Source organism: Hirundo rustica, chromosome W, assembly GCF_015227805.2.
Source record: "Hirundo rustica isolate bHirRus1 chromosome W, bHirRus1.pri.v3, whole genome shotgun sequence".
Taxonomy (NCBI): Eukaryota; Metazoa; Chordata; class Aves; order Passeriformes; family Hirundinidae; genus Hirundo; species Hirundo rustica.
In genome coordinates this window covers 23,576,335-23,597,508 of record NC_053487.1, presented here as the reverse complement: position 1 = coordinate 23,597,508, position 21,174 = coordinate 23,576,335, and the positions used below count along the sequence as shown (strand labels likewise).

Here is a 21,174-nt window from a genome sequence, read left to right as displayed (position 1 = left end):
TGATGAATCTATAATTAGTTAGTTAGTCCGTCTTTGGGATGCTGCAGGCGAGGCTACAATGCTGGATGGCACTGAAGCAAGACATCTGGGATCCCTGTCACATGATCCAGTTATTAACCAAGAAATGATGAGGGAGGCTAGTCCTTGCAGTCTCTGGGAACGGGTCCTGGGAAGTGTGGCACAAAGATATCTGTGTGCCGACGATCTCTATATGCAGCAAACCCAGTAGAAAACCATTGAACAAGGAATCCAGCGCTTGAGGGAAATGGCAGTGGCGGAGATTGTCTTCTCAGATGACATAAACACTAGGAACCCCGACTTGGTACCATGTACACCTGTGATGTGGCGAAAACTTGTACGACTTGGGCCACAAGAATACTCCTCTGCTTTAGCAATAATAAAGCGGGATGAGACAGAGGAGACCGTGCTTGATATGGCAAAGAAGCTCCGAACATATGCAGATGCCGTGCATGGTCCAACACATGCAAGAATCGCAGCTCTGGAAACACAGGTGTGGGGATTAGCAGACAAGATGTAGGAGAATCACAAAGAACTCAAGGAGGACATTCTCCAGATCTCTGCAGTACAAGTTAGGGGCTCTGGCACCACACGCAAACGTTCCCTAGATAGAGAGGGAAAAGGCATCCCACGGGCTAAGCTGTGGGTCCTCCTGCATGAATGTGGAGAAAACATGAAAAGATGGGATGGAGAATCTACTGATGCTATGACACAACGGCTGCATGAATTGTTGGATGGCAAGACTATGAGAGGAAGTTCCAGCAAGAAAAAAGCAGCTCCGGTTACCCAGGGAAATAAGGATAATCAGGCTTAGAGGGGCCCTGCCTCTAGCCAGGTAGAGGCTAGGGAAAACTGTGTTTTTTGGACTGTGTGGATTCGTTGGCCTGGCACATCAGAACCACAAAAATATGAGGCCTTAGTTAACACTGGTGCACAGTGCACATTACTCCCATCAAGACATGTGGGGGAAGAATCTGTTTCCATTGCTGGGGTGACAGGGGGATCACAAGATTTTACTTTGGTGGAGGCTGATGTGAGCCTGACTGGAAATAAGTGGAAGAGACACCCTATTGTGACTGGCCCAGAAGCTCCATGCATTTTAGGCATAGACTTCCTCCGAAATGGGTATTTCAAAGACCCAAAGGGATTTAGGTGGGCATTCGGGATAGCAGCTGTAGAGACAGAGGGTGTTAAGCAGTTGAATACCTTGCCTGGACTATCAGAGAACCCATCTGCTGTAGGTCTTCTGAAGGTGGAAGAGCAACAAGTGCCAATTGCCACTTCAATAGTGCATCGCCGACAGTACAGAACAACTCGAGATGCTGTGATCCCCATCCATAAGATGATCCGTGAGCTGGAGAGCCAAGGGGTGGTCAGCAAAATCCACTCACCCTTCAACAGCCCCATCTGGCCTGTGCGCAAGTCTGATGGAGAATGGAGATTGACTGTGGACTACCGTGCCTTGAACGAAGTGACTCCACCGTTGAGTGCTGCTGTGCCGGACGTGCTGGAACTCCAGTACGAGCTGGAGTCCAAGGCAGCAAAGTGGTACGCCACAATTGACATTGCTAATGCATTTTTCTCCATTCCTCTGGCTGCAGAATGCAGGCCTCAGTTTGCCTTCACATGGAGAGGAGTGCAGTACACCTGGAACCGATTGCCCCAGGGGTGGAAACACAGCCCCACCATCTGCCATGGACTGATCCAGGCTGCACTGGAAAAGGGTGAGGCTCTGGAACATCTACAGTACATCGATGACATCATTGTGTGGGGGAACACGGCAATGGAAGTGTTTGAGAAAGGAGAGATCATCCAGATTCTCCTGAAGGCTGGCTTCACTATCAAGAAGAGCAAAGTTAAGGGACCTGCTCGAGAGATCCAGTTTCTGGGAGTAAAGTGGCACGATGGAAGGCGTCAGATTCCCACTGAAGTCATCAACAAGATCACAGCAATGTGTCCACCAACTAACAAAAGGGAAACACAAGCTTTCCTAGGCGCCATAGGTTTCTGGAGGATGCACATTCCTGAGTACAGCCAGATTGTGAGCCCTCTCTACCTGGTCTCCCGCAAGAAGAATGATTTCTACTGGGGCCCTGAACAGCAAAAAGCCTTTGCCCAGATCAAGCAGGAGATCGCTCATGCAGTAGCCCTTAGCCCAGTCAGGACAAGACCAGTGGTGAAGGACGTGCTCTACTCAGCAGCCGGGAACAATGGCCTGTCCTAGAGCCTTTGGCAGAAGGGGCCTGGGGAGACTCGGGGCCAACCACTGGGATTCTAGAGTCAAAGCTACCAAGGGTCTGAAACCAACTACACACCCACAGAGAAGGAAATCTTGGCTGCCTATGAAAGAGTTCAAGCTGCCTCAAAAGTAGTAGGGACTAAAACACAACTCCTGCTAGCACCTCGACTACCAGCGCTAGGATAGATGTTCAAAGCAGAAGTTCCCTCTACCCACCATGCCACCAATGCCACATGGAGCAAATGGATTGCCCTCATCACTCAGCGCGCCCGCATTGGAAACCCAAATCGCCCTGGGATTTTGGAAATAATTACAAACTGGCCAGAAGGTGAAAACTTTGGTCTCACAGATGAAGAGGAGCAGGAACAAGTGACACGTGCCGAAGAGGGTCCACCATACAACCAACTGCCAGCAGAAGAAACACACTATGCTCTTTACACTGACGGTTCCTGCCGCATCGTTGGGATGAAACAAAAGTGGAAAGCAGCTGTATGGAGTTCCACAAGACAGGTTGCACAAGCCACTGAAAGAGAAGGTGGGTCAAGCCAACTTGCTGAACTCAAAGCTGTTCAACTGGCTCTGGACATTGCTGAAAGAGAGAAGTGGCCAAAGCTCTACCTCTACACTGATTCGTGGATGGTAGCCAATGCTCTGTGGGGATGGCTGGAGAAGTGGAAAAAGGCCAACTGGCAGCGTAGGGGAAAACCTATCTGGGCTGCAGATGAGTGGAAGGACATTGCCACTCGGGTAGAGAAGCTACCTGTCAAAGTCCGTCATGTAGATGCCCATGTCCCCAAGAGTCGGGCTAATGAGGAGCACCGAAACAACGAGCAGGTAGATCAGGCTGCAAAGATAGAGGTGTCAAAGATAGACTTAGATTGGCAACACAAGGGAGAGTTGTTTCTAGCTCGATGGGCCCATGATGCCTCAGGCCATCAGGGCAGAGATGCCACCTATAAGTGGGCACAAGACCGAGGGGTGGATCTAACCATGGACAGTATTTCTCAGGTTATCCATGACTGTGAGACGTGTGCTGCCATCAAGCAGGCCAAGCGGGTGAAGCCCCTATGGTATGGCGGGCAATGGTCCAAGTATAAGTATGGGGAGGCCTGGCAGATTGACTACATCACCCTTCCCCAAACCTGCCAAGGCAAGCGCTACGTGCTCACAATGGTAGAGGCCACCACAGGATGGCTGGAGACCTACCCTGTGACTCACGCTATGGCCCGTAACACCATTCTAGGCCTTGAAAAACAAGTTCTTTGGAGGCATGGTACCCCTGAGAGGATTGAGTCAGACAATGGAACTCATTTCAAGAACAGCCTCATCAACAACTGGGCTAGGGAACATGGCATTGAGTGGGTGTACCATATCCCCTATCATGCACCAGCTTCAGGGAAAGTAGAAAGATACAATGGACTGCTAAAAACCACCCTGAAAGCACTGGGTGGGGGATCATTCAGAAACTGGGAGCAGCATCTAGCAAAGGCCACCTGGTTAGTTAACACCCGAAGTTCCACCAACAAAGCAGGCCCTGCCCAATCTGAGTCCCTACATACAGTAGATGGAGAGAAAGTCCCAGTAGTACATGTAAGAGGTTTGTTAGGGAAGACAGTTTGGATCAATTCTGCTTCAAGTACAGAGGATCCCATCCGTGGGATTGTCTTTGCTCAGGGACCAGGCTGCACATGGTGGGTAATACAGAAAGATGGAACCACACGATGTGTACCCCAGGGAGATTTGACTGTTGGGTGAGAACCGTGTGTAATTATCACTGTGTGCTGAATGGTACTGCCACTGTATGTAGCTGTATATTGCATATTGGTTTTTATATAGATGTATGTGTGTGTAGAGCTGGAGTATATATTAGTTTTAGTAAATTGACGATATGGGGATAAGGGGTGGAAAAGTGTCCTAGGGTAACTTTATGATGCTTGTATCCCCAATCGTCTGTTCTGTTTGTGCTGTATATTGAGTCCTGTGCCTTTAAGACTGGTTCTAAGAGCAAGGAGAAGCGCGGAGTTTGTTTTGAGAAAACTGCCTGACTCCTCCACATTCTTCTGCAGACGGGGTGTTCAGCGGAGGCTTGGAGAGACTGCAGGACAGAGATTTTTTTTTTGCTTTTAGTTAGTTTCAGCTTGCTAGGGCAGAGAAGTTCCCTGGACTGTTTTTTTTCCTTTTTCTTGGAACTGTTTAAACCTGCTCTGGACTGAAAACCCAGGGGAGCACTGGGGGCTGCACCTGCGGCCCACCGGGGCCTGGACCTCGGCATTTTCCAGCAGCGCCGGAGAGACTGGGACTGAGGAGAGACGCTGAGAGAGAGAGAGCCGAGCTACACCCATAGCAAGGACTTTCTCAATTTGCCATCTCACTTCAGAAGGAGAGGTTTTATTGTTTCATATTATTCATTCTTTATACTTGTATGCACTTCATTTGTTTAGTAAAATAGTTTTTTCCACTTTTCTCCAAAGAGGTTTTTTTTTTTACCGGACCGGTTGGAGGGAGGGGCCACTTGGGTTTGCTTCCTTAGAGGGATCCTATACAGGGGTTTTCTCCCAAATTTGTCCCAAACCAGGACAAAAAGTGTTTTGAAAGTTTCATTTTTTGATTCTTATTTTCTTCTTTTAGTGTGTGTTAATAAATCTATCTTTGTACCCTTTAAGTTTAGGCTTGCTTTACTTCTCCGATTCCTATCTCACAGCAGAATAAACACTGAAACCATCACAGTGTATTAGTCTGACTCTTTCTGACAAGATGTTCACCAAATATGATGCTTCATTAATTCCTGAGCACCTTCCCTCATAATGACATGTTCATGAGGAAGGCACTCAGGCTCTCCAGCAGATTCTGGTTTTGCCTACTGACAATGCAGCTGTGAGCTCTAGTAATGCAGAATCAGCTAAAGCAGAAGAAAGTGAGGCCATCAAACACACAGATTTTGTGACAACACACTCAAACTCTCCTAAACTGCATTCACCAAAAGAAAACCTTGGCACTGGGGAATCTCATGGCAGTGTTGGACCTGCAGCAACAGCCCTATGGTCCTGGTGAAGAACAGAGTTGAGGGACAGAGCCTGTGAAGGCGAGAGAGAGAACCACCAGCAGACGGCTCCTGGGGAAGGAGAAATACCAAGTGTATTTTTAATACTCAGCCTTAAAACCACACTACTGGAAGACTGCTTGAACACTACTCTCCTCAGGAAGTGTGGGCAGGAGTGTGGGCTCTCATTAAGAACAAATCATCTCATCCCTAAATATAAGTGTGATCTAGACGGAACAAAATAAATGGTAGAAGTTAAGCCACTCTCAGCTACAAGGCAGCATTTACCATCACGCAGAATTCAGCCTGCAAGTCATTTTCTGTAGGTTCTTTTTCTAGTCACCTGTGGTTTTACAGTGCAGTTAAACCACACTTCACATCTGGTACAGGCCAGGAAACAACTACTGCAAAATGTGATTTCCAGTCACAGCAGCTAAGCCTCCATGTTAAGTACGCAGCCATAAGATATATTGTGCTACTCTGCCTAAAAGTCTACAGCCTCCTTGGCCAAGGCATCAAGAGGTTGGATGCAGTGGAAGAAAAAAAAAAGAAATAATGTTTTAAGATCAGTCTGGTTTTGACACACATCAGAAAGTTGACAGCAATTACCAAACTAATGGAGAAAAGAAACATTTTCTGTGTGAGCCACCAAGAAACAGTGCAAGTCACCAGTCTTCAAGCACCAAGTGGTATCTCTAGAGTACTGCTATATATAAACAGCACCATCATAAACAATATATGAACACAATGATTAGTCATTGTGATATGTCCTAAAGTTAATTCGTGTTAAGCAATATGATATGTAATTCATTCACTGCAGAATGTAATAATACACCATGTAAAATTGATCTACTTTAAGTTTAGTTTAAGGGCAGTAAACCTACAGGTGTGTATAGGGTTAACTGAGACAAAAACTGCACGGAGGGACACGAGGAATTCCTGCTGGGAATCGTTTTAGAAAAGCACAAAGGAACGGAAAAAGGAGATGGGTGTCCTGACGATCGAATGATTACATCAGATCAATATCTTATCTGTTCCGGCCCGGTGTTAACATTTCCAAGCCTTCTCTGGACACCGCAATCATGTCATTGTTCTGCTCTGAGAATCCATTCAACGGACTCCAGACACGAACATGAATATCTAATGAAGCCCACACGAAGCAAGAGTCTTACGGTCTCAGTCCGCTCTCAGCAGAGGACTGTATAAAAACCAGAAGTATTAGACCCAATTTGTGAACAGAGGGGGTAACAGGCTGACAGAGTTAGTTACCGTGTTCACCCAGTGCCGAAATCCCAGGATTCGACGCTGTCCCTTTTAATTGTGGCTACCGGAGACTGGGTTTAAGTCTCAAAATAAAATTCTAAATTTTGATTAACTGAATTTGGCTTGGCGATTTATTATAATTTTGGTGACCCCAACGTGATGGTCTGATAGTGGGACCCTCGGACCCCTGTCTCTGGCCAGGAGGCGCCCTGCTGAGTTCAGCGGCCTGGCAGAGCCGTGGGACCTTGTGGAACTTATCAAACCACACAACGAACTTAAGCAAAAAGCCACACTTAAAAGGGGTTTAGGCGAGATCAGAGCTCTCGGGGAACTCAGGGGAGTTCCGGGGTACAGGGCCTCCAAAGCCGCGGCGAAGACACAACTCATAAAAATCTACGTGCACGAAGAATCCACGCAAGAAAAGGATAGTAAGTATTGCGTGGTTGAGTGGGGGTGACCGAGCATGTGAGTGAGATGTGATTTTATCACAAAGCGAGTGAGACCCCAAGATCGCAGTTCCACTTCCCCGTGAGGGGTGTGGTCAGTCGCGGGGGAAGCGAAAGACACAGGAGTAAAAATGCACCTCACACGTAAAACCCAAAACTCGGGGAGTTTGGGGGATCGGTCACAGGAAGGCTGAAAGGGAAGGGTACGTCCTCAAGAGTTCCGGGACAGGTAAACCTTTCAGCCTGGGACCAGGGAAGGGTCCAGGGGAGAGAGAGAGCGGGAGAAAAAGAGCTCATAATCATCAGGGAAAACCACGAGAGGGATTGATCACCCTTAAGGGCTAGTAGCTGGTGACTCTATACAATGGGACAAAGGAAAAGTAAAACACAGGAGAAAGCCACAGGGAAATCCACAAAGGGAGTAGCTGGGGACATTCCAGAGATTCCACTTGAAAGTCCTTTGGGATGGATGTTAGAACATTAGGAGGAGTGCCCTGCGTGGAAAAAGAAATCTAAAGAAAAAATGATACACTATTGCATGGAAATTTGGGAAGGAGTTGAAGTACGGGACCATGTAATATGGCCTGTCTTCGGGACATTTGAGGGGTGGATTTGTAATGCTTTAGTCAGCTACGTGAGAAAAGGAAAAAACAAGGAAGAATGCGAGTATGCTCGAATTTGGGAGGGGGCGGATACTAAACTTTTACCAGTGAGACTTAAGGGTCCCACTGGAACCTCAGGTGATAAATGGGATCCTTTAGATAATTTGCCCCCACCATATCTCCTGCCTCCACCACCACCTACACCAAACCCGGGAATCCCACAGGAACCCCCAGGGCTCGGGCTTCCCCCTGTGCAAGGGAACCCCGCCCCTTCGCTGATTGCGTCAGCGCTGCCACCAGAGCTACAGTTTCCGCAGGTGGCAGCTCAGCCCCCGCCGTCTGGGCTCCCTCCCCAGCTAGAACCCACGCCGGCTCCCCAGCCGTCCTAGCAGGGTGCCCAGCTTCCCAAACCCCAAACCTTGCTCCATGATTCCCCACCACTCGAATTAGATTTGACCCCATTTCTCAGCCCCGCTGTCCCAGCCCCGCAGAACTCATTAGAAGTTAGATACACTCCACCCACCAGGAGAACCAGGAGACAGTTAAAAAGGTTAAACGAAGCAGAAAGTGAAAATAAGGGCAAAAGAGGTAACCTCTTCCCTCTGAGGGAGGTGCCCACAGCCCCAGGGATCATCGGATACGTAAACGTACCGATCAATACAAGTGATGTGAGAGCCTTTAAAAAGGAAATGGGAAAGCTTATGGATGACCCATTAGGGGCATCAGAGAGGTTGGATGAGTTTCTAGGAACTAGCATATACTCATATGAGGACCTCACTGCGATTTTAAGGTCGTTGTTTAATACCGAAGAGAGGGAAATGATAAGGCAAGCAGGAATGAGGGAGTGGGAACGCCAAAACCCCCAAAGCACCCCTGGGGATCAAAAATGGCCAAGCCAGGATCCCCGGTGGAATGCTCAAACAGAGGAAGGTAGAAGAAGTATGATTGACATGAGGAATATAATAATTCAAGGCATCAGGGAGGCAGTACCCAGGGGACAAAACCTGAGCAAGGTATTTGGGGAATGCCAAGGGAAGGAGGAAACCCCTACTGAATGGTTAGAGAGATTAAGAAAGAGTCTTCAGGTGTACTCTGGAACGGACCCTGATTCTCCTGTCAGAGAAGTTTTGTTAAAAACCCAATTTGTAGCAAAATCATGGGAGGATATACGGAAGAAATTGGAAAAAATCGAGGGTTGGCAAGAGAAGGGGTTGCAAGAACTGCTGAGGGAAGCTCAAAAGGTATATATGAGGAGAGATGAGGAAAAACAGAAAATACAGGTGAAGGTATTGGTGGCAGCTGTAAAGGAAGCCCAAAAACAGGAACGTCCCCAAGATCCAGGGAAAACACTAAAAAGGGCCCCCCCGAAGAAGCCAGTCTTTCCTCCAAAAAGGACCCCTGGTAATCAAGACGAGGGACCTGAATGCTTCTATTGTAAGAAGAGAGGCCACCTAAAGAGGGATTGTAAGAAAAGAATAAGGAATGAGAAAATATTCCAGGAAGATTAGGGGCATCAAGGGCTTTTTATTTTGGAGTCCATAACATCTAAAGAGCCCGTGGTAAAACTTAAAATAGGACCCGAGAGAAAGGAGATGGATTTCCTAGTGGACTCTGGGGCCGAAAAAAGTACATTTAAACAATTGCCCCCAGGGTGCCAAATCAGTAAGGATTCTATGGTGGTTATAGGGGCAAAGGGAGAACCTTTTAAGGTTCCCATAGTAAAAAATGTAGAAATTGAATCTGAAAATAAAATTTGCTTGGGGGATATGTTATTAGTTAAAGAGGCGGATTATAATTTATTGGGCCGGGATCTAATGGTTGCATTAGGTATTGGTTTAATAGTTAGAGACTCCAAATTAGTGGTCAGCTTATATAAGTTGACCATCAAAGATGAGAACAAAATTAATCAGGAAGTATGGCATACGGGAAGGGAGGCAGGGAAACTGGACATAGAACCAATTTCAATTGAAATTGAGAGACCAGAGGACCCCATAAGGGTGAAACAATACCCTATCTCCCTGGAAGAGAGACGGGGACTAAAACCTATCATAGAAGATCTAATAACAAAAGGAATTTTGGAGCCATGTATGTCTAGACACAATACTCCTATCCTAGCAATAAGAAAAGCGGATGGAAGTTATCGATTAGTGCAAGACTTAAGGGTGATTAATGAGAGAACAAAAACCCGGTTCCCTGTAGTAGCCAATCCATACACTCTTTTGAACCAGGTCTCCCCAGAGGATGTATGGTACAGCATGATAGATTTAAAAGATGCCTTCTGGACATGCCCATTAGCAGAAGGGAGCCGAGATTATTTTGCTTTCCAATGGGAGGACCCAGACACTAATAGAAAACAACAGCTAAAATGGGCTTCCCTGCCCCAGGGATTTGTGGACTCCCCCAATTTGTTTGGACAAGCCCTAGAACAATTACTGAGCAAGTTTTCCCCTGGGGAAGGAACCAAAATCCTGCAATATGTAGATGATCTGTTAATTGCGAGATCAGAAGAGAAAAGGGTAAGGGGTTGCACTATATCGTTGCTAAAGTAAAGGGACTAAAGGTCTCCAAGTCAAAGCTTCAGTTCACAGAGCCTGAAGTAAAGTACCTAGGACATTGGATTACGACAGGGAGAAAGAGATTAGACCCAGAGAGGGTGGCCGGCATAATAGAGCTACCTCCCCCAAGGAACAAAAGACAAGTGAGACAGCTGCTGGGGCTCCTTGGATACTGCTGGCAATGGATAGAAGGATATAGCGAAAAGGTAGAGTTTTTATATGAAAAACTAACCACAGACAAATTAAAATGGACTGAGCAAGATGAAAGGGAATTGATGCAGTTAAAAGAAGCCCTAATCGCAGCCCCTGTCCTAAGCCTACCCGATGTAAACAAGAAATTCCAGTTGTTCATTGATGTTAGCAACCACACAGCCCATGGGGTCTTAACCCAAGATTGGGCAGGGGACAAAAAACCTGTAGGGTATATCTCAAAATTACTAGATCCAGTAAGCAGGGGATGGCCCACATGCTTACAGGCAATTGTAGCTGTAGCCCTACTGGCGGAAGAAGCTAAGAAGATTACCTTTGGGGCCCCTTTAGTAGTCTATACCCCCCATAATGTAAGGACTATCTTACAGCAAAAAGCAGATAAGTGGCTTACAGATGCTAGGCTTCTAAAATATGAAGTCATACTCATACATGCACCTGAATTAGAGTTAAAAACAACCACAGCCAAAAATCCAGCTCAGTTCCTTTTTGGGGAGGCATCAGAAAAGCCCACCCATAATTGTTCTGAACTAATAGAACTACAAACAAAAGTTAGGGCAGATCTAGAGGATGAGGAACTGGAGGAGGGGGAGAAATGGTTTGTGGATAGTTCCGCCCGAGTTTTGGAAGGAAAAAGAAAATCAGGTTATGCCATCATAGATGGAAAAACAGGTGGGGTAATCGAATCTGGCCCTCTAAGCGCATCCTGGTCAGCTCAAGCATGTGAACTATATGCAGTCCTGCAAGCTCTAAAAGGGCTAAAGGGAAAAACAGGGACCATTTACACAGATTCAAAATATGCTTTTGGGGTAGTACACACTTTTGGAAAAATTTGGGAAGAAAGGGGATTAATAAACACTCGAAGAAAAAATCTAGTGCATGAAAATTTAATAAAACAAATCTTAGAGGCCATAAGAGAGCCAAAAGCCATCGCTGTAGTATATGTGAAAGGGCATCAAGTGGGGATGCAGTTCAGAACTAGGAGAAACAACCTAGCAGATCAGGAAGCAAGAAGGGCTGCACTTCTTACCCTTAATGCCCCGGAAAATCCCAGAGGTGAACCCCAGGAATTTCCCCCTTGTCCCACTGAAAAAGAGATGGAGGAATTCAGGAAAATAGGGGGAACACTAGAGGATGAGAAGTGGAAACTACCTGATGGTCAGGAGTTAATACCAAAGGCCTATGCCAGAAAAATACTGAGAAGGTTGCACTTGCAGACCCACTGGGGAACGCAGGCCCTGGCTGAACAATTTTTGAAATTCTTTGGGTGTAAAGGTATCTACGAATTAGCAAAACAGGAAGTCCAGGGATGTATTATATGCCAAAAGATAAATAAATCTAGAATCAGGCAAGCCTCACTGGGACGACGTCCTTTAGCCTACCGCCCCTTTGGGAGGATCCAGGTCGATTTCACCGAGTTACCGAAAATTGGGAGGCATAGATACCTGTTAGTATTAGTGGATCAATTAACCCACTGGGTAGAAGCATTCCCCAGTCCTCGAACTACTGCCCAAGTAGTAGCTAAGAAACTACTGGAGGAAATAATACCTAGGTATGGGATTCCAGACTCCATAGATTCAGACCAAGGGACACACTTCACTTCCGAAATCATAAAACATTTAGCTAATGCCCTAGGAATTCGATGGGAATACCATACGCCCTGGCACCCCCAAAGCTCAGGACAAGTAGAGCGGATGAATCAAACATTAAAAGCTCAAATATCAAAACTTATGCTGGAAACCAGGATGTCATGGGTGAAGTGCCTCCCCTTGGCACTTCTAAACATCAGGACTCAACCTCACTCAGGATCTGGGCTATCCCCTTTTGAGATGCTTTATGGAATGCCATATGAGCATGGAATGCCAGTGGGACATCCTCGAGTTGAGGACTGCCAAATACAATCTTATCTTGTTTCAATTAATAAAAATTTACAGGAACTTCGAAAACGTGGATTGGTGTCACAGAGCACACCCCTGGGATTTGCCATCCACAAGATCCAACCGGGTGACAAAGTGTTAATCAAGACATGGAAAGAAGCACCGCTGACTCCTCACTGGGAGGGACCCTTCCTCGTCCTCCTGACCACTGACACCGCAGTAAAAACTGCAGAAAAAAGTTGGACACACTCATCTCGGGTAAAGAAGGCTGAGCCACAAGACAACCTTCCACAGTGGAAAATCACCTCTTCACCAGGGGACTTGAAGCTGAAGATTCACCGACAGACTCGATGACCAGTGACCACTTGATAGGTTGTATCCAAGCAGGGTATACCTGCTATCCTTTTGTTCATTTTAAGTGTGCTCATTGTAAAAAGATTTGGGTAGCCCATTGTTACAGGGGAACCAAGCCTTGGAGCCTGTGTGAGAATTGCTTAAAGGAGGAGAAGAAGCTCACAGACCGTTTTCTATACGTTGCCACTGTAGCAGGTATATTTCACAGACCGTTTTCTATACGTTGCCACTGTAGCAGGTATATTAGAATTGGACTCCCCAGAGTGGTTCCATTTATTCGTAAATGGGTTGAGGGGAAATCTAAATAAAAGGGCTGAACCTCTGGTAATTGAGTGTAGGAGGACAGTAAAAGTACCTTGTATAGCGGACCAGATAAAATTGGCCAGGTGGGGACAGTACAAAAGGCGATATGCTCAAAAGACTAAACATGGAAGCCCAGAATAATACCCTTGCTGCCAAGAAGATGGTTTACCTCGCCGCCGGTGGCAACCCGGTGGGCAGAGGCAAAGGCAGAGGGGTACACCTAGGGGCAATCCTGGTGATCCTGAGTCTAGCCATGTACCTCACGAATGGCCTCCCCAACCCTAAGGGACAAATGGGGCAAGAAAAAGAGTGCCTAAAGAAGACTCAGCAAGAGCCTACCTGGGGCCAAGATAGAGCTTTCCGTGTACATTTTAACTGTCCAGAAATCCAAAAAAGGGGACTTTGCACCCACAACAGTCATCCTGGGTGTACAGTAAATGTAGGTTTGGAGCCCCTTGTTCAACACTGAAGGAGAATATGTTAAGCTTATAAGCTTTTTGCTGATAAGGTGTTCAAGACTCCTCCATCATTCATCTTTCAGATCAGATCAAATTTAAAATATATAAAGAGGTACCAACAAGGTAAGTAAAGTTTAACTACTGTATGCATGAAGGCTTATTCCAGAAGCATCAGTGAGCGCTGGATGGCTGAGTCCTTTGTACTCTCTATTTTAAGGTTACATCTTCTTGAAACAAAGATGGAATCTCTGGAAAGCCAGTGTGAACACTGGCACCACACCAAGATACCAGATGCCTTTTTTTCCCCATATACAGAGTGACCCCCTGCCTAGACAGAATGGGCTGTTGTTGCTTGGGAGGAAGTCAAGCGTGTTTGTCACAAACAAGATTAAAAGAACAAAAAGAGCAACACACTCTTGCTGTATTATCAGGTAGGACTATTGCAGAGTGAAAGTATGGAGCAGCCACTTGAAGAAGCTGTTTTACTTCTTCCTTTCTTCAAAGTATTTATTCAGCTGTTGGGGGTTAGGTTTGTTTCATTTTTTTCTTATAGAATTTTTCCCCATAAGTTGCTAGGAGACTAAGTACTGGTGCTTAGATGATGCTTGATCAACACAAAGGAGGTGGCCAGGGGAGGGGGAAGATCAAGTGAGTTTTGGGGCAGGAAAAGGACAAAGCTAGAGGCAGCTTGGCTTCTTGCTCTCAGCATCGGAGAGAGGATGGCCAAGCTGCTGCTTGCTGTGGGAGGAGTCCACTGTGATATATGTCCTAAAGTTAATTCGTGTTAAGCAATAAAATATGTAATTCGTTCACAGCAGAATGTAATCATGTATCATATAGCATTAATCTACTTTAAATTGGGTTTAAGATCAGTAAACTAAAAGGTGTGTACAGGGTTAACTGAGACGAAAGCTGCACGGAGGGGCACGGGGAATTTCTGGAATTTCTGCCGGGAATCCTTGTAAAGACAGCACAAAGGAACGGAAAAGGGAGATGGGTGCCCTGATGATCTCCTGATTGTATCAGATCGCTATCTTATCTGTTCCAGCCCGATGTTACCATTTCCAAAACTTCTCCGGACGCAGCAATCATGACATTGTTCTGCTTTTGAGGAACTATTCAATGGACCCCGGACATGAACATGAATATCTAATGAAGCTACCGGAGGCACGAGGCACGGGTCTCACAGTCTCAGTCGGCTCTCCGCGAAAGACTGTATAAAAATCCGCAGTATGGGACCCAATTTGTGAACTGAGGGGGTGACAGGCTAGCAGAGTCGGTTACCGTGTTCACCCAGTGCCGAAATCCCGGGATTCGACGCTGTCCCTTTTAATTGTGGCTACCGGAGACTGTGTTTGAGTCTCAAAATAAAATTCTAAATTTTGATTCACTGAATTTGGCTTATCGAGTTTATTACATCCACTGTCAACAGAAAGTCCAGTCCTGGGAAATCTACCATCATCTGCTCATGTGCCCAGGAATTCTGAGCTCTTTCACCTGCCCTGCAGGAGCTGGGCTAGCCCTGTCCGGCCGTCATGGCTTCTTCAGAACTGCTTTTTTTTTGCTACGCTGTAGCCCCGCACCCCCTTGCCTGCCGGGGACATCGTGCCGTTCCATCCACCAGCCCGGGAGTTTCCACAGTTCCAGCTTGGTGCTCTCAAAGTCCCAATAGATCAGACTGCCCCGGGCTTTGTGAAACAAAGCCCCTTGAGGTTCCTGGTTCTGTTTATTATTAATGCTGTAGTTGTTGTTTGTTTGCCTTGTTATACATACTAGTAAAGAACTGTTATTCCTTCCCCCATACCTCTGCCTGAAAGCCTCTTTAATTTTCTAAATTATAATAATTTGGAGGGAGGGTGTTGGGGATTAGATTTGTTCCTTTTTGTCTTAAAGAATTTTTCCCCATAAGTTACTAGGAAACAAAGTGCTGATACTTAGAGGGTACTTGACTAACACAAAAAGACGTGGTGGGGAGGGAGACGATCACACGAAGTTTGGGGGAGGGAAAAGGACAGGGCTGGGGGGAGCTGGGATTTTTTTTCCTGCTCGGGGCATCTGAGAGGCACGGTCGAGCGGCTGTTTACGGAGGGTCCGGTCTGGGAATTCTACCACCATCCATCATCTGCTGGAGTGCCCAGGAATTCGGAGCCCCTTCGCCTGCCCTGCTGGAGCTGGGCCAGCCCCATCCAGCCGTCGCAGCTTCTTCAGCACTGCTCACTTTGCCAGGATACCCCCTTGCCTGCCGGGACACCCTCCACCCCCCCGCCTGCTGGGGACAACCCGCCATTTCCAGCCAACAGCCCCAGAGTGTCCTACCATCCCAGCTTGGTGCTCTTGGGGAGGGAGAGGCCCAAGAGATTCAGACTGCCCCGGGCTTGTGAAACAAAGCCCCTCGAGGTTCTTGGTTCTGTTTATTATTATTATTGCTGTAGTTGTTTTTGTTAGTTTGTCCTATTATATTTACTAGTAAAGAACTGATATTCCTTTCCCCATACCTCTGCCTGAAAAAACTCTTTTTAATTTTCTAAATTATAATAACTTGAGGGGAGGGGATTGGAATTCCCCCATTCCTAGAGAGGCCCCGCCCCTCCCTACCAGATACCTGTCTTTCAAACCGAGACAACAGCCTTTGGTAAGGGCTTCTCTATGCCACAGAAGCCACACTATCTATTCTAATTCTTACAGAAAACTATCTGAATCATATGGAAAATACAAAGATGTTATAATGAGTGACCCAAAGCCTGAAAGCACCATACATTAACTATTAGTTTACATAAAAAGGGCAAGATTTAGTTTTCAGGTGTTTGAATCACTCCAGGGTCCTTGGGATGAAAAAACAATCAGAGGAAAATCTTGCTGAATGCACACCTGTGCCCTGATCTACTTAGCAGGACAAGCAGGTCACTGTCACTTCCTGATGTCCTCGGAGCCCTGAGAGGCCGTTGCCTCTTTGTGGAGATAAAGCAGAACACATACAATGGTGCTGCTCATTGCAAATGTCAACGCTGCATATTCAGGACTATGTCTGTGGCCAGGTCTAAAGGAATGCTGAGAAAGTGTTATAAGTGTATATTATAAAATTGGCTTTTCGCAAGATGTGTGCTATATGATTGATAACTTTGTTGCAAGGATATAAGTTTTTATTTCTGCTATTAGTAAAAATTAGGCAGAGTGGTAGTAGTTGATATAGTATGCTTAAACTGTCTGTTTGGTCAGGATAACATCCAGTGAACATGTAAAGAAGACCCTGCTATTGATATACCAACTATCAGCAGCTACCATCTGAAGAAAGTATGGACCAAGGCCCAAACTGGAGGTGATAATGAAAATGAATATTGTAATATATGATAGAAAATAATTCATGGTTGTAAAATAAAGATTCCCAAAAAAATTTGAAAAAGCAATGGCAAGGCAGGGAAAGAGACTGATTTGCAATTTTGAAGCCTGGCATTGGCTAAAGGAAGGACCTGATTTGCAATAGAAAAGAGTGGCTGTTGGGGGTTAAGTTTTCCTGTGGAATTTTTCCCCCCCATAAGTTGCTAGGAGACTAAATACTGATGCTTAAAGGGTGTTTGACCCACACAAAAGAAGTAGATCACTTAGTTGTGGGGGTGGAGGGAAAGGCTCTGGGAGCTGAGGGTGGCTTCTTCTGCTCTCGGTTTTTGGAAAGGAGAGTCGGGCGACTGCTGGCTGTGTGAGGAGTCCACTGTTAACGGAGGGTCCGGTTCTGGGAATTCTATCATCTGCCAGAGCGCCCAGGAATTCGGAGCTCCTTGCCTGCCCTGCTGGAGCTGGGTCAGCCTCGTCCAGCTGTCGCGGCTTCTTTAGCACTGCTCACTTTGCCTGCCGGGACACCCCCCTGCCTGCCAGGACAACCCACCGTTTCCAGTCATCAGCCCCGGAGTTTTTCCACCGTTTAGGCTCGGTGTTCTTGAGGTCCCAAGGGATCAGACTGCCCGGGACTTGTGAGACAAAGCCCCTTGGGGTTCTTGGTTCTGTTTTTTATTATTATTATTACTGCTGTTGTTGTTTGTTTGTCCTGTTATATTTACTAGTAAAGGACTGTTATTCCTTTCCCCATAGCTCTGACTGAAAAGGTTTTTTTAATCTTCCAAATTATAATAACACGGAGGGAAGGGATTGGAATTCCCCATTCCTAGAGAGGCCCTGCCTCTCCCTAGCAGATACCTGTCTTTTCAAACCAAGACAGTGGCTTTGAATGGAGATGGACTAGTCCCACATGAGTACCTGATATGCATCTATGATAAGGACAATCTGCATCATCAAGGGCGTGCATCCCAACACCAGGTTCCTGTAAACCGAGATAAGCGTTCACTTCTTCCCAGAAACTGTTTTGTCAAGCCAACAGCAAAGAAAAGAAACTGCATGAATATGCGAAGTGAGCAAGAGCCACAGAAAGAATAGAAAAAAACTCTGCCTTAGTCAGAAAAACTGTATAAAACTGGCCTGGCAGAGGCAGACTTGGTGAACAGAGGGGATTTCGGAGCGATAGAGTCTGAATCTGTGTTCACCCAGTGCCAAACCCGGGCTCGATACTGTTTCTTTTGATTGTGGCTTTCCAAGACTGATTTTGGTCGCACAATAAAATCTGTTTTAATGATTAATTTGGCTACTTCATTTATAACAAATATGCAACAGACTGATGCAATAGAAAGGGTATTTAAAGAATAGCTCTGAAATATCAGGTTGTGAACTTGGTTGAATGCCAAGTCACTCGGCCAGCTGTAATTTTGCTTACTCTGTCTCCTAATTGTTTTATTTTTATTTTATTAAACCTATTTCTTAAAATTTACCAGGAAAGTGAACCTCGTTTTTCACAAAAGGATACCACGGCAAAGGCAAAGCCTCCACTTGGTGATATTCAGGCAGAGCACAGCAAAGAAAATAAAGAATGTTACAGCTCTGAACCCAAGGGACCCAGTGTCCAAATGAGGCCCACACAGCACAAAACTGCTCTCAGATGCTGCAGTACAATACTTCATCTAGTTGAATGTTTCTGTTCAGGACACTGACAGCTGACACTTAGTACTTCTGACACAATTTCTCACCTCTTCCCAAATGAGAATCACTTCAAACCCTGAGCCTTGGAGACTCCCTTAGAAAGATTTCCAAACAGCCCAAACAAACACAGCAGCACCATCCTGTAACAAAACCAAATCAAGCAACAGTCAGAGCTCCCCCACTACTACCAGTGCTCACAGCAGCCACCTCCTGCTGAACCCCCAAACCTGAGACATCTCTTGCACAAGAAATCAAATGTCAAAGCAAGGTAGAACCTGAACTCAGGTTTCTACAGTCTTTGAGCCAGAACATCAGATCCTTTCTCATGACCTTGGCGTTATGGCATTCACTTCCCTAGACTGCATTTGGTTCTGATTAAACAGCAAATTAGAGCAATACTTGTACCAATATTTCTCACTTGTACAAGTATGTAATTCTCCTATGTAATGAAAGAATTATCCAGCAGACAGTATAAAATCCTCCACGAGATAAATGTAAATCAGGAATGTAAAGTCTAGATTAAGACTTTGTATTATTTTTCCTTGCTCAGCTGATATAAGATCATCAAGAATATAAAAGAAAAACACCAGAAAAGTGGGAGGGAAATAGTTTTGAATCAGGCCCCATGGAAAGCAAGAAGCGTCTCACCAAAGGTCCTGATCATCAACCACCCTCTCCAGATGCACTGCATCACTCAGCCATTTGACATTCACAGTCAAGTGCTTCCAAAATCTCAAATTCTGACAGCTCTTAAGATTACACTTCTTTATGCCCCTAACAAAAGGCTGCAGAAATGCCATGCAGTTTGGATACATTCCCAGAAGTCTCCTCCACCAGTTAAAAGATACATATCAGCAGTTGCAATAATTTTTCTGACCTCTGCTAGAGACTGAGAGTTGGACAGTGCCTGGCAAGCCAGTCCTCTGCACCCATCCTCCCCACTGGCAGAGGACAGGAGAAGGGGCTCAGCTTGGTGGTGACAAGGCCACCCTGCCCACCTGGGGAGAAGGGGGTTTCACTGACCATCCCTGCAATAAGTGTGGGTTTGATCAAGGGATCTCTGGGACAACGGCAGGGTGGTAACCCCAGCTCCTCCACAAACCCAGCCCCAGCTCTCACACCTTAAACCCTGTTGGCACACACAGAGCCCTCTGTACCACCAGGACATTACAGTTAACTGCTCCAGGAATCAGACATGACCAGATGCCCGAGACCTTGGCTGACAAGTTATCTGTTCATAAAATGACATTTTCAATTTGCAGCACACTAATTTCAAGTCTGGCTCACAGCCAGCTTTCCCTTTTGCCTTCAAAGCAAGGCTGTGAGGTATCATAAATTCATTCCAGGCCACAAGCATATGTCTCAAACTCCTGTACATTATCTTAGGAAAGCATAACACTCAATTTCTTTAAGACAGGGGAGCAACTGAGTCACTTCACATATTTTGGCAGCCACATACAAGGCAATGGGTATGTCCAGGAGGAAATAACATCACAAACTGGTAAGGAATGGCTACGTCTACCCATTCAGCAAGACTGGGTCCACGCTAAAACATACTACTTTGAAGATGAAATTGGAAAGCATTCACCTCAAGTATTACTTCTGTATTAACATATGGACATAAAAGTTGGAAGCCCATCAAACCACAGACAAAACCTTTCCACATGCAAACGCGTTACAGATGCCTCCTTAGCATTTCTCTGACAAATGCAGAGGTGGCTCAACTCCCTCTGCTCTTCTTCTGGATAATTCTCCGCGGACACACAGGGATCTTTTGCCGCGCTAGGCAGGCGGGTGAGCACGGCGGCGGCCAGTGGCACCCGGGGACCCTCGGGGACAAAGCGCAGCGGGGACACGGTGCTGGTGTTTGCCTCCCATAGCTCCTCCGCGGCACACGGTGCCAGACTGGAGACCTTCCTTTCCCGCATCATGCACTACCGAACACGGGCTGATGGTTTCCTTGGGAGGAGAGCAGCATCCCCGGAGACAGAGATGCAACTGCCGTGCCCTGGCCCGGCGAGGGGCCCCCAGACCTGGGTAAGGGATGCGTGGCCAGGCCTCCCCAGCGCTGCAGCCCGGCCAGCCCCGGGCAGCGCGGCAAGTCCGGCCGTGGCCGGGCTCGGGGGCACCGGCGGGGCAGGACTCCCGGCCCACTGCGGTGCGGGCAGCCCAAGGTCGCTGGACCGGGTTGCAGCGGGGGGGGGGGGGGGGAGCCAACATCCTCTACCCCAGGTAATCTCAGCTCCCCTCGGGTCGGCCCCCAAAGCCCGACCCTCCGGGAGCCGCCGCCGCTTCGAACCGAGTCTCGGAACCCGCGAGAGGCCCCAGGCCGATGTCCTCGCAGCCCGCCCGGCGCCCCCCGATCCGGCCCCGCCGCCCCAGCCATGCCTGGCTCTCCCGACCGCCGCCCCGGTGCTGCACAGCCCCCGCGATGTGCGGCCCCGCGCCCGCCCGCACCTGCCGGGCCACCTCGGCCGCCGCCATCGCTGCCCGCCCGCCGCACGTTCCGCCCCGGCCTGCGGGCGGCTCCGGGCGCGCCCACGGCGGCATCGCGCGGGGGGGGCCCGCCGCGCCCCCGAGCCCGCCCTGCCTGCGCTCCCCGCCCCGCCCCGCCCCGCCTCGCCCGGCCCCGCCCCGCCGATCCCCGGCCCTGCTCGGCTCCACCGGTCCCGCCGCCGCGTTCTGTGAGCTGCGGGGTCGCCAGTCCCTCCCCGCGGCAGCCCGCGATGGTGCAGCCCAGACTGCGGGCGGGGCGGGCAGAGGTTTGGGGCGGCGGCTAGAGTAGCCAGG

The 21,174-nt window shown here is 47.5% G+C and overlaps 1 protein-coding gene across 5 annotated transcripts in view; it reads right to left on the bottom strand.

Annotated features, from left to right (window-relative positions):
* The window catches only part of SEPTIN6 (septin 6), a 52,110-nt gene extending 31,205 nt beyond the window's left edge, over positions 1–20,905 (bottom strand). For all 5 annotated transcript variants that reach the window (XM_040088848.2, XM_040088843.2, XM_040088845.2 and 2 more), the window contains exon 1: positions 20,842–20,905. In XM_040088848.2, the coding sequence (XP_039944782.1) occupies positions 20,842–20,868 (27 nt within the window). In that variant the 5' untranslated portion in view covers positions 20,869–20,905. The remainder of the gene's footprint in view (positions 1–20,841) is intronic.
* Positions 20,906–21,174: the final 269 nt, after the last annotated feature.